This window comes from Serinus canaria, chromosome 9, assembly GCF_022539315.1.
Source record: "Serinus canaria isolate serCan28SL12 chromosome 9, serCan2020, whole genome shotgun sequence".
Classification (NCBI taxonomy): Eukaryota; Metazoa; Chordata; class Aves; order Passeriformes; family Fringillidae; genus Serinus; species Serinus canaria.
The window spans coordinates 24,900,201-24,914,374 of NC_066323.1; the positions used below are offsets into that span (position 1 = coordinate 24,900,201).

The following is a 14,174-nucleotide window of genomic DNA, read 5'->3' on the forward strand; positions in this document are numbered from 1 at the left end:
CTTTTTAAAATTCCTGATCAAGTGTTATTAATTGATAGAAAAATAAAGGAGATTTTAGAACAAAAGGAAAAAAAAGGAAATAATACACCACAATGAGTTACTTTTCAGTAAAGCTTCCTGCTACAAGCAAAGAAATATTATAAGAACAAAGAACAGATAAAATAGAAAGAATTTGATTTTTTAAATTTACTTTTTTAAACAACAATAGAGGAACCTGAAAAACACTTTAAGTGGTTCTGCTTCCCATCCTGGATGTCTCACTTTTGCAGGCAGCAGTGCTGCTCTCTTTATTGGATACTAGTTTCTGACAGCTTCAGAAGGGAATATTGCTTCTGAAACAGGAGGCCACTGCCCTGCTCCCATTCTAACTCTTCTTTGAAGACCAGCCCTTAGCCCAGAAAGCCTGGGAAGAGGGATGGTTCAATCCAGAGCACCACAGTCAAATAATGTTAACTGGGTTTATTTACGTGAGGCAGTGAGAGCAAGACAGAGATAAATGCCCAGGAAAAATTTCCTTACTGGTGAAGAAGAACCAACATTCAACCTAATCCCATGGAAATTTCTTTACGGGACCATTATAACAGTTTATATAAATTATTTTCCATTCTATTACCTACCAAGAGGGTTATTCGGTAGCTTAAGGAATATCAACAATAATTTTAATAGTAGAGTTAACAGGGATCAGTTTTCATTAGCTGTGTATCACTTCAATAGTTGGGTTTCAATTTCAATCCAATTCAGTTATTAAATACTTAGTTTCTAAAAATGTTTTTTTCATCTTTGTATGCTCTAATAATTTCTCTTTCTTTAATAGTTTTTAAATCAATTTATTCTGATATGAGCTGTTGAAAATACCCTGCCTGAAATCTTTACAACTAGAACATTTACAACTAGAATACTACAAATCGGTCTAAGAAAATATTCACATTGCTATGAGCTGTTTGAATTTTATTTATTTCAGTGATTGTACCGTGTTGACTTTCTAAAAAACAGTGTTCCCTTTTTACTTTAAATCTTTAGAAATATATAACTATTCTACAACGCTGTTTTCAAATGTTTTATTCTAGTTTGTAATTTAAAACGCCAAAGCTTTGTGTGTATGTATATATATGCATATTTTTATATCTCATACATTCATATGTATATATGTACCACTAAAAGCTGTAGAGGACTGCACCAGTGAATTGTTTTTATCATCTCTCCATCTTAGAGTAATGTGAAAGTCTTCTGGTATGGGACAGAGTTGTCAAGATTCTTCTAAGAGTAAGACAAGAGACAAATCTGCTGGTGAACAGCCAGATAAATTTCAAATGAAGGTTGTTTCTGATGGAAAAGGGCCAGCACTGTGGTCATGCAGTCACAGAGGACCGCAGAATACGAAACTAAGACATGTCTTTGGGTATTATTTTGTTCCCTGTCCTTTCTTTTTCTACCATTAGTGAATAGAGGTTTACACTGAGTTTTCTTAAATCCTTCCTGTTTTTCCACACTGAAGGTTCATTTGCAGAGGACTCAGATGTCATGTGTGGTTGGATTGAAGCTGGCTTCATTAGGTGCTGGAATACTAGAGTGGCTGTTATGATTCCAGAAGGGGCAGGGGATGCTGAGGTGCAAGGCAGTGATCTGCTCTGCCTGGCAGAATGTCAGCAGCACCAGGAGGGAAGACACTGGCTATCAGTGAGGTCAGTGCCACAATTAACATCCTCTCTCCAGTATATGCGGCAGGGAGCTCAGACAAACCAGATAATAAATCTTGGAAAACTCGCAGTCATATTTGTATACTTAGCTCTTTTACACCAAGAATGACACACAAAGCAGAATAAAACTAACTCACAGTAACAAGAAATTTGTCTCAGTTGCTACAGGGTGACTTGCAGTGTCTTTGTACACCTTGTTTCTTGAGATGAAAGACATTGGCTGTATCAGTCAGCCACCAAATAAAACACACTGCAAAGTTCTGCAAGACTCAGGTTTTTAATTGCAGGAAAATCAAAGACCAAAACATGTCTGGTGCTAAACACAGACTCATCTATTTTAGGTGATTGCTGTTCCTTCTGCATTCATTTGAATAGATATGGAGGGGAAATGGGCCGAGGAAGGAAAAAATAATTACTTTTATTTTTCTCTAAAGAGTAAAGAAGAATTTCTGATAAAATACAACAAGGCATTACCTACGGGAACATCCGTAGCTATAAAGATAGATACTTGGCAAACTGGCTATATAAATGTACTTCAGGAATTAGTTTGGATGAATTGGTATTGCTGGGGTACTTCTCAAGAGAAAAAAAATGGTTAAAAGATTAAACTTTTGTCACCAAATTTTCTGAGTGATTTAGTGAACATCCACTAGTGAACATCTCTTTGACATGTTAAATTAATGATATTGTGTAATAAATGGCAGGGCTCAAGGTATTCTAACAAAATATTCTATCTGTATTTTCTTAAAAATATCGGATCTTAGGGATGCTTCCTAAACAGTCCTTGAAAATCTGTTTTTTAAGCGAAAGAAAATGTCTAAGTCATATAAAAATTAACCAGAAAAAAATATGTACTAGACAGTGAGTAAATAGTTGAAAATATCAGTTTAGAAAGACGGTGATTAGATACATGCTTTTTTGTATAAAGCGTTTACTTGAGCACAAGTACACAAGAAATTCCAGCTGGTTTTTCTAATGGACAGTTTTCTAAACTATACAACTGAATAGCTCATATTGAAGAAACAATTGTTTTATAAGGTACACAAATTCTCATTTTACATCAATCAGCATGAGGCTGCATTATCCTTTCAGTCAGTGAGATTATAAGGGCAAGGTAGTGCTTCCTAGTCCTTCACCTCCAGTTTGTTTCAAAGTACACAACTGTGGGAAATCTCTGCTTTGCTCAGCTTTCTGAAGAAGGTGTCAGTGTTGAGTCTCACAGTGTCTGTGGAATGCCACCAGTGCCTCCTTCAGGAGTTTGGGCATGAGCACTGCCAGCAGAGCCCTGAGAATGACATACCTGTGGCTCTGCCCACCTCAGTATCATTACAAGAGGATTATCTTCCTTTTATCCATTCAGCCAGGGTAGGAAATACAACCTGTTTCCAGATCCCTCGCCAAAACTCCCGTGAGGAAGCAATACCTTGTTTGAGACTTCCATAAGGAGCAGGGAAATCTCTTCTGCTCCCCTCTCTGGGTAATGTTCTTCTGATATTGAGCTGAGATTCCAGAAAGAAGGGACAGTGTTCATCTCCTTTATTCTATGACTGATCACACACAGTCCTTTACAAATGCAGCTATAGAACAATGGTTATTTATTTTTCCAAATTAACTCCCTGTACACAGAGCTGTAAAACCACATCAGCATCTATATCAGAGACATCCAAGTTCTGATACAGCTCTGACAGCTGTGGAATAGCTTCCTCACTAAGGAGTACAAATTACTCCATCCTACAGCCACTCCTAATGACACTTGAAAGAGTAGTGATGCTCCAGTCTCAAAAGCAGAAAGCTGGTTCAGAGCAAAGCAGTCTGGCTGGTTGGGTTTTTCCTTCAGCCACAAGTTGTCAGAATTTTGCAGCTTACTCAAGTAGACTCTGATCACTTTTGAGCAGGGCTGTGCAGGCTGAGAGTCAAGGTACAAGATTTATGTGGGGCTGGCATGTGCAGCTGTATTCTTATGGACAAAACACTGCTTTGTGTTACGTGGAGTCAGAGGTCAGAGACAGAGACAACCCACTCTTCAGATTTACATGTGGCAATATAGCATGCTTTATTGTTTCACTTTATACAGGGGCTTGAAACACCCCGGTCTAAAATGCTCATTGGTCTGGTCTGAACAGCTCCCAGCTCTCTGAGCAGTGAGATGTCTGCAGCTTAGGGTGGAATGGGATAGGGTGAAGTCCCTGTGTGTCAACCCAGGGGCTGGGTCATGGAACTGGGCTGGGTTTCTTATTTATAGTCTAATGTATTGCTTAGCTACAGACAAGTGACAACTCCCCTTTTTTCCCCTTTATTAAAAAATGAAAAGATGTTCTCTGTTATCTTACTTGCAAGGGCCCTTTGCAGGCAGGATGACACAGACAACATAAGTCTAATTTGAATGTGGCCTTCTACTTAATTTGACAAACCCAGCCTCCCCAGCTACTAGTGCATTCCATGTACCACTGAAGCTGCAGCACTCACGTCTAGGAGCTGTTAGGTGAGATCACCATCCTTTAGGGTAACATGCCACAGGTTACCTACTTCTAGTCACAAGTTACAACTTAACTCTAAAAACAAGAAACCATTTAACCCTTAAACTATTCAACCCTTAAAACTGTTAGAGAAAAACTGAACTACTAGAAAAAACAATCTGTAAACAGAAAAAAACAGTTTGTAAACAGGCAAAACAAAACTGTAAACAAATTAAGTCCTTATATGAACCTCTGTGTATTGGTGAGGAGATCTCTCACCATTACCTTGGGTTTGGTCAGCTAAACACCTCAGGATGATTGTAGTGATAAGAAGTGATTTAAAACAAATGGATTCTGGGACTTCTCTAATACTGTTAAATGATTTAGTGTCTATATAGCTTTAGCTACCCTGCTCTGTGGGGTCTTGCCACACATTCTTCCCTTTTGTTTTCTAAGTTTATGTTTTAAAGGGCCAAGTGCTCTTTCCACCCAAGTCCTTCACCTGTGATAGTACTAATGGATGCAGCCCGGCTTGGAGTCTGGTATCTCCCACTGGTGGTAGACCCAGAAGTTGAGAGGGACCCCTGCCCCATAAGGCTCACGGAACCTTCCATTTTTTTAACTCCTGTTTTTCAGTGCTGCTTTTCCACGAAGATTCAAAAACCATATATTGGACAGTTGTAAACATTAGTTTAGTCAGTTGCTTTCTATCAAAGGGAGTTACCTCCTCGCTGGTTAAGAACCGTAGCATATTAGCAATGGCACTAGAACTGAAACCGTGTTTGGCCACAAGCTGGCGCAGCTCGGATAGAACTGGCCATTGAAAAGGAGTATACTTTTCAGGATTAGTTCCAGTGTCTCTTATTACTGGATAAGCTCCCAGTGTCCCATCCTCAGGCTCCTAGCCCCTCAACATGGGTACATCAATGACTTCTGCCCCCTCACAGGCTCCACTCGTGATAGCAGCGAGCTTTATCTTTTGCCAGATGCTCACAGGATCGGGCACGGCTGTCGGCAATAAAGCGACTGTGGTGTTATCACGGTGTTCCGCAGGGGGACGATGGCTCTGGCTTTCTCTGCTGGTATTCCTTGTGTCCCTTGCTGGCATGAAAACTCTCCTTCCAGCAGGGGCAGTGCACTCAGGACAGGGGCTCTGCTTCTGGAACTTATGTCTGCAGGAGCTCCTGGTGATGCATTTCCCAGACCCGCCCATGGAGGCAGGGGCGGGGACGGGGCCACACCCCACAGAGGTTAGACTGGGGGTGGGGCCACACTCCCCTAAGGGAGGTGCAGCCATGCTCCACAGAGGTATAGCTTTGCAGCCAGCCCACTCGGTCTGAGGAGGGGGTGGTCTTGGCATTTCCATGGTGATAGGAGAGGTGTGGGCTGCTCCGTTGGGCGTGGTAGGGGGGTGGTCCTGGCAGCCGCATGGCATGGAACCATGGACGTGGGATTCTCGCCCACCTTGGTGGTGCAGGGAGGCATTGCACCACAATTTGAGACAGCCACCACTGTCCCTGCTGAGCGGCTTGGCATGGTGTGCCCGCCCAAAACAGCAGAATCGTCCATCTCCACACAGCAGCTTGATGCAGGCAGTGGGGGGGCAGCTCTGGGGACCACATCATACTGTGGGATGGTCCCACAGTGTTTAGCTGTTATGATGGGGCTGCTCAACCTGAGAGAGCAGCCTGGAGTGGGCACTGCAGCTGTGCCGGCCCCTGCTCTGCCGCTCCTTGGGTATTGTGGCTAGGTTGTGCCATCTATCTCACAGCAGCAGGGTACATTCCTGCAGTGGACGGGGCTGGCCATAGCCAGTGTGTTGGGGCACAGAGAAACGGCTGTGTTGCTGCCCAGCATGGCTTTGTAGCACGGTGTCTCCTTGCCACTTTGCCCAGTGGGGCATGCTCTGCTGGTAGCACGTCCTAGTGTGGGCTGGTCCCACAGCTCCACACAATGGCCCAGTTGGCATATCGCCCCCACCCACAGTGGCTTTATGGCTCTCTGCGGTGGTTTTGTGGTGGTCTGTGTCCACTTTGCCCTTCCTCCTTCCCCATTCATTATTTGAATGTTTTAGTAAGTCCAGGACCATCTTCCCTGGCTGTGTAACATTGATGGTGGTGTCATCACCAATGCAGGCTGCTGCAAGTATATTTTGGACAGCCTGCTCCCAAGTTATTAAAGTCTAAGGAGGTCTCTTTGGACGTCCAGTTCATGGCTTTTACACCATTGTGAGCAGGGCTAGCAGAACCCACTTATTATAATTAATCCCTCTTTTTTTAAGAAAGAAAGTCTGTGCCTTCAAAACAGGGTCTTCTGCTGTAGACGCCCAAGCTCCCATGATTCTGGTGACAATTCCAATCCTCAAAGGGGGGTTTGGAATCACATGGCACACTTCACCACCTACCGCTGGGATTTTGAAGCAATTATTCCACTGCCTGTGGCAATATTCCACTGCTATCCACCATCCCACCAGCTGTCTGCAGCAATTACTCAGCTGCTCACGGCTATATTCCACTGCTTTTCCATCTCCTTGCAATACCACTGTTGTTTAAAATGGCTGAGTCTGTTCCTCACACAAGGTCACCACATGTTATGTGGAGTTGGTGGTCAGAGACAGAGACAACCCACTCTTTCAGATTTACATGTGGCAGTACAGCGTGCTTTATTGTTTGAGTTCATTTTATATAGAGGGTTTGAAATGCCCTGGTCTAAAATGCTCATTGGTCTAATCTTAACACCTCCCACTTCTCTGAGCAGTGAGATGTCTGCAGTTTAGGATGAAACCGGTGAAGTCCCTGTGTGTCAACCCAGGGGCTGGGTTATGGAACTGGACTGGGTTTCTTATTTATAATCTAATTAATTGCTCAGCCACAGACCAGCTGTGACAGCTTTGGTAGATGATGATGATGATACTTTGCAGTGTATCACCTGTAAATTTAACTGCAGGAGTGTGTATCCATGCCTCCTTTTCCCATATGCAGTGTATTTTCTTTCCATCCTGCCTTAATTACTACTTCCATACTGTATCTATTGGCACTGAAGAGACGGTATATTGATATTACAGATGGGGGGAAAGATGTTGTGTGAAGGAGCTGCTGAAGGATAAATGTAGAACACAAAATACAAAGACAGAATCTTTAAAGAAAGCTCTGATACATAATATGAATATTTTAGAGCTTGATTTAAAGCTTTCTGAAGAGGTTGCGGAGATATTGGAAACCTATCTGCAATCTGCACACCTTCACTTCAAACCCTTTCCCAGAGATGTTTTAATCATTTCCAGGAAAGCAATGCTGAGGTTGATTAAAGCCAGCACATGTGGTAAATATGTCCTAATGCAGAGTCTATTACTGAGGCAGAATAATAATGCTACAAGATACAGCAATTCACATGACTGAATGGATTTGATTAGTCAGTGTTTGCGCTTCACTTTTGTTTATTGCCAAAAGCTCTTCCCCAAAATGAATATGCTGACAGACTGTACTGTAGTACAAAGCCAATTTCAAGTTGACTCCCACAAAAGCAGACTTTTAACATAAAACCTCATATTCATGATAGAAACAGATTTTTGTTCATTGTATTAGAAAACAGAAAGGCACCAGGTAACCCAGGTTCCCCCAGTGAAGCAATGCCATCCTTCACACTGAATATCTGCATACTGAATTACATGCTTGAGATCTACACCAGGATATTTTTAGCAGTTTTCTTCTGTTGCTGGTGGTGTCGAGATAATTTTAAAATAAATAAATAAATAAATAAATAAAAGAAATCAGAAGTGTTTATAGACAATGAGAAAAAGAGCTCAAAAAGTCAACTGTGTAACTTTATTTCCTATACCACTTAATCAGCTTTGCAGATAGCTCAGCTACTGAAATTTGAGGCAAAGATTTATTAGAAGAAATCAAAAGGAAGCAGCACTCATAGCAACAGCAATGCCCCAAGGTATCTCCTTTTCTTCTTTTAAACTAACATGCCTTAATTGCAGATGTCTTTGGATGAGAACTGACATTACGAAAACAATTAGGATAATAAATGAGATTCTAAAGTAACAGATAAAAGCTCATTCAATATCTTTAAAGATATTTCAGGGACAACCATGGTTTATCCCAAAGTAGGAGAGGAAAAAGGCTCTCTTTGTTTACCTGTGAATTGCCTTCATGCAAAACTCACCAATCTTGGGCAGAATGACTCAACTGCCTAAAATACTCAATTTTTTAAAAATTTCCAAATGTAAATACACATCTTTCTCTGAATAATTGCAAATGTATGTAACTTTTTCATTTATATAAAATCCACTGCCAACCAATTCCAAATTATTATCTTTTTTATGCTTCCTCGTTGCAGAGGCACAATTCCTGATTCAAAGTATAATGAAACAGTCTTTCAGAACCTTCCTTTTAGCTCCCTGTATGTAAGCAGTGCAGTGTTTTCTCTCAATAATATAAAAATATGTTCAAAATACATAATAAAATATTTATAAATATTTAAAAAAATATTAAAAAACCTATCCAAATTATTGGAATAAACAGAAAAAGAGCAATTCCAAACCTTGTAAAATTATAAAAAGCTCTTTCAGGAGGATTTTTTTTAGAGATGGAGAGGAAAATGTGGTGTTTTTTCAAACTCAAATCAGTACCACTCCCCCCATCCAATTATCATCTATTTTCAGTGCTCTGAACAAGGGTAGTGGGGGCCAGGCTTTGAAGCAGAGCCACAAAGCATTTGTCTGCTTTTTTGAATAAGGCAGGAGTGTTGACCAGGGTACTGTGGCTGAGGGAATAATGCTAATACCATTAAGATTCCCTGCATTTTTTGCCTTCTTTAGTGAGGGGATATAAAAATGCAGAGTTGTCCACTTTGAAAAGCCTGTCTATGGTCACTTCTCCCTTGGCACTGCAGGGCTGCTGTTTTTCCCTAAGGCTGCCTCCCCCCCAGTCTAAACAACCCAGTTCCCTCAGCTTCTCCTCATGTGGCCAGAGCTGACACTTCTGGTTCTCAACTGAATTCACTCCAGTTTATCAAAATACTCCTTGTATTTAGGGTCCCAAAGCAGGCCCAGTGTTTTAAGTGTGCTCTAATAAATGATGGCTAAGGATGGGGGTTAAGATGCTTTCTTGAAACAAGTGGTTCAGTCAGACCACTTTTGTCAACTGAATGAGTGGTTCAGACCACTCAGGCAGGATTTTTGTCTCATAGCTGCAGTAAGTGGTGCTATTTGCAATGAGCAGAGCGCTGCCTTGCCTTGTCTTGCCTTGCCTTGCCTTGCCTTCTTTCTGCTTTTGTTGAGGATGTTTGAGTATGTTCTGAGAGCAATTCCTCAGCCAAGTCCCAGGAAGCAGAAGATGGAAGCCACACTGGCTCTCCAAGCCCTGAGGGGACACTCTCAGGTGTGGTCTGAGCAGCACCAAGGGGATGTGCAGAGCTGTTTTCCTGCTCAGGCTCCCTGGGATGGACAGAGTGGACTGTGCAGAGCTGTTTTCCTGCTCAGGCTCCCTGGGATGGACAGAGTGGACTGTGCAGAGCTGTTTTCCTGCTCAGGCTCCCTGGGATGGACAGAGTGGGCTGTGCAGAGCTGTTTTCCTGCTCAGCCTCCCCAGGCTGCTGAGGAGTACCAGAGGGATGTGCAGGGAGCTCAGCAGAGACTGGTGGTGAGCATGAGCAGCTCTTCCCTGGGCACCTGGGGAGCACAGGCTGCCTTGGTGTTGCAGCCAAGCAGGTGAGACGCCCATTCCAGGAGTGGCCCTAGCTGACCTGAGGGTGGCTCCAAGAGCTGGAAATTGCAGATTCTCCCAAGTGCCAGGCCTGGCCTGTTGGACAAAACTGAAAAATGGGGCATTTTGCAGGCCATCAAAGTCTGGTTCTAAGCGCCACATGCTTCTCAGACCAAGAACTTTGGTTTCAGTCTTTTCCTGAGCATTCCAATATAAAGCACAAAAATCTGACGTTTTTCATTAGAAGATGCCAAGAGCCTAGGTCACATACTCCATAAGATTTATATGGAGGCTGTTTTCAGCTATTTCATAAAAGCATATTCTAATGCAATGGCTTGTAATCAGCACTAGGACTTCAGGCTGTTTCATCCACTGTGATTTGATTAATACTTTTTAGAGGCAGACTGGCATGATAGAGTGATTTGACCAAACCATCTAGCAGTTTTGGAAAGCCCAACTCACTCATCTGTGATTTTATCTCATTACAATAGCTTTATAAATTAGTTTTTTTTAATAAATTTCCAACTTGATAGTATTAAAATTTTTTTATTTGCCAGTGTAGTATATTTTATAATTTTCTTTTTATGGCTTCACTGCTTCATATTGCATTCCATTGCCACAGTGGAATACATGCAGGGAAAAAATTGGTTTCCTGTGTTAAGAAGGCAAAGAAGGTGTCTGAAGTAACAGCATAACAAATTACACACCACAATTATTTATTTCATTATTTTGTTTGCTTGTGAAATGGCCAGCCATGAAGTACTACCTGCTGCTGAAGCACTGAGGGATGTATTCCAGAGTTTGGAAGTAATTTTTCGCTTCCTTGTAGAATATTTGTTTTTACACTGGGACCCAGTACAGATACTGAAAGATAGTTTAGAGGAATAGACATATGTCTGTGTCCCTAAGCTGAATTGAAATCGGGTGACAATTACAATGACCAACAAGTGTTTAAATCTCAGGAATAACCGAGCTGAGACTGTAAGTCTCATCCTTCAAAACAATGTTTGATGTGTTTATGTGTTAAAATTTAAGTAAATGCAGGTAAATGAGAGTTTGAGGACATCACCAAGCTGTCTGCACTTGCATTATCTTAGGTTCCAGAATGTATAAGAAAAAAGGTATTGAGTACTTTGTGTGGATGTCTACAGCTGGACATCTGTATTTTCTGTATTTTTCTCAGAAGCACTTAAGCCCAGTTTCAGAAGCCTTGAATTGTGGAATTTATGAAATGTGTTTTCAGGAAGCATTTTCTTTGAAAAATGTAACTGCCTAATGGATTAATTACACTGGCTACACATTGTTGTGCTCCTTGTGTGTCTAATGTCCCAGAATGTTTTGGTTTGCTCTGTCAAAGTGCCCTTGCTTTAGTTAAACATGAGGATTACTCACTCATTGGGGTGCATGTGGGGCATTCCACGTGATGCAGTTCAGGGTTGCAAAACAGGAACAGTGTGGAACAGTTCTCCACAAAGTGCCAGGTATTCATCCTGTAGGTTTGGCCATGCAAGATCTCTCAAAACCAGGTTTTGTTTTCCATGAAATGTCAGCTGCATGTGGCTGTGATGCATCAAATGCTAATGAGGTCAGGGGCTTGGCAAGCTGTTTTTCCTTGGAAGGTAGGGCAGCATAATGCTGTTGGTGGTTGGTGTTTGTTCAATAACGTTTTCAGTCTTCCAATTTATTTACTTTCAATTTTGGTTTCAGTTCATTTAACCTTCAGAAAACATTTATGCTGTCTGCTGCTTACAAAAGGAAGGCTCCCCCCAGCAGCGCCTTGCTGCATTTATCTGGTGCTGTGGAGCTACAATGTCTGCAGTAAGAAATGTATCTGTTTGAAACAGAAGTAATTAAGTTCTTGCTGAAATGTCTCCTGGAACAAAATACTAGCTTTTCCTTTTAAAGGGGAGATATTGCCCAGATAGCACTTCACCTGGCCGAGGACAAAATGTTACAGTTAAACATCACTTTCTGCTTGCTTCTGTGAAAAAGCAAGCATATCTGCATTCAAGCACTTCTATTTCTTAATGCACCAAAACAAGGATCTTCGCAGAATTGAAAGCCCACTCATTCTACCAGTTTGCTGTGTTTTATTCCTTTGAACTTTTAAATTTAAAGATACAATAACAGAAAAAACTAATTGGGCAGACATTGATATATGCACACCCGACTTCTGTCTCTAGAGGTATGGGTTCATCCAGCTGTACATTTGTAAACGATAGCTGAATTTGGCCATCCTGCAGTAATCCCTGGTTGTCCAGCTCAGAAATTCATATGTGATTTGACACTAATGTTGTCATCCTGAAAGTATATTGTAACTGTGGCTTTTGCTTTTCGAAGCTGGTGGGTGTCAGGGAAATCATAAAGATCCTCATTTTCCCACTATCTGGGAAAAAGCTCAAGGCCAAAAGATGAAGCATGGAGAAGAGGTGAGCTTCCTGCCCAAACCTGTAGATTGCTGGTCCCTCTGTGTTGCACAGGGCATGGCCCAGGTCCTTTTAGCACTGTCAAGGTCCTGGCAGGTTGCACAGGACTTTCTAAGTACTGATGGGATAAGTTGATAATGGCAATCATCAGTCCAGTGACTAAGGGCTGTAATTTTCTTAATCTGAACCTAATAGGAATGCTCAGTAACTATGCCAGTACATCCTCTGTGTATCTTGCATGAAGTGTTCTGTTTTCCAGATTAGATACAAGCATTAAGAAACTAATATTATTGTCTTGGTTTGAAAAGACAGATGTCTGCTAAGGAAGGCAGGAGCCTCCCCTGAAATGGAAAATGGAAGCCCCCTCCCTCTGAATTATTATAAATTTGAAATTAAGGGGCTCTCAGGCAAAGATATGGGAGAAGAATAACAGTTCTCTATTAGGGAAAAAAAAAAAAGCAGTAGTACAAAACCACTCTGCCACAGTCAGACCATGCCCTGACCCTCTGTGTGTCAGGGTGGTGGCACAGTCCCATCCCAGGGGGGCTCAGGCTGGTGGCACAGTCCCATCCCAGTGTGTCAGGGTGGTGGCACAGTCCTATCCCAGGGGGCTCAGGGTGGTGGCACAGTCCCATCCCAGGGGGGCTCAGGGTGGTGGCACAGTCCCATCCCAGGGGGGCTCAGGGTGGTGGCACAGTCCCATCCCAGGGGGGCTCAGGGTGGTGGCACAGTCCCATCCCAGGGGGGCTCAGGGTGGTGGCACAGTCCCATCCCAGGGGGGCTCAGCCCTCCTGCAGTGCCAGCTGTGGCTCTGCTGGAGCAGGGATCCTGCACAAGGGGGGAGTTTTCCTCTGCAGCTCCAGGGCTGCTGGAGATGGGCCTGCTCTCCCTCTGGGAATGCAGGGCAGCAGAAAGCTGCTCCTCTGGGAATGCAGTGGGCAAAGGCTGCTGGGCTGTTCCCAGGGCAGATTGGATCCAGGGAGGAATGCTTGGCTCCTGCCCTGGGCAGAGCATCTCCCCATGGGATGGTGGAATTTGATCAGCCCTGCAGGGACACTCAGTGGCCATGGACAGCAGAGATCTCCTGGAGGGAGAATTGGTTATGGAAGAGATAAAGAAAACTGCCCAATGACGGCAATAGGATACACACCCCCAGCCACATCTTGCATTTGTAACCTAAGACAATTATGTATTAGGAAATGTGAAAATACAGATGAAATACCAAATTGCCGGATTTTTCTTTTTTCTATCCATGTCCTGTTTTCAGAGTGTGTTTTAAGAAGCCTCTATTTATCACATATATTTTGCAAATATATATTTTGCCAAGAGTATTTATCAACATTGTTTTGGCTTTCATTAATGTTAGAGACATAGAAATTACAGTTAAATTATTTCTCATAACTGAAATTTGGAAACACAATTTAAAAACCATATGGGATATAAAAATCAGTCACTGTAAGAGCTAACTAATACTTTCCTGTGTCTCCCAGATCTGTGACAAGGAGTGGCACTACTATGTGGTCAACGTGGAGTTCCCTGTGGTGACACTGTACATGGATGGGACAACGTACGAGCCATACCTGGTGACCAACGACTGGCCCATCCACCCCTCCCACATCGCCATGCAGCTCACAGTGGGGGCTTGCTGGCAAGGTAAAATCACACCAACTAACAGACAACACTATCAGGAGTTCAGGCCAAGAAAGAATCTTGCTTGTCTTGCTGATGTATAGGAAATAAACTGCTAAAAGATTGATGCATAAAATCAGGTGTAAATCCAGAGTTGTTAATGAATCAAGTCCAAGGATAAAATGGGCAGGACATTAACAGTCTTTGTATTTTCATCACCTGAAGAAATATTGGATACAGTTTCTCTATACAGTG

The 14,174-nt window shown here is 42.5% G+C and overlaps 1 protein-coding gene across 2 annotated transcripts in view; it reads left to right on the forward strand.

Annotated features, from left to right (window-relative positions):
- CLSTN2 (calsyntenin 2) overlaps window positions 1-14,174 on the forward strand; it is a 348,080-nt gene that overhangs the window by 299,677 nt on the left and 34,229 nt on the right. For both annotated transcript variants that reach the window (XM_050978010.1, XM_050978011.1), the window contains exon 9: window positions 13,781-13,943. In XM_050978010.1, the coding sequence (XP_050833967.1) occupies window positions 13,781-13,943 (163 nt within the window). The remainder of the gene's footprint in view (window positions 1-13,780; window positions 13,944-14,174) is intronic.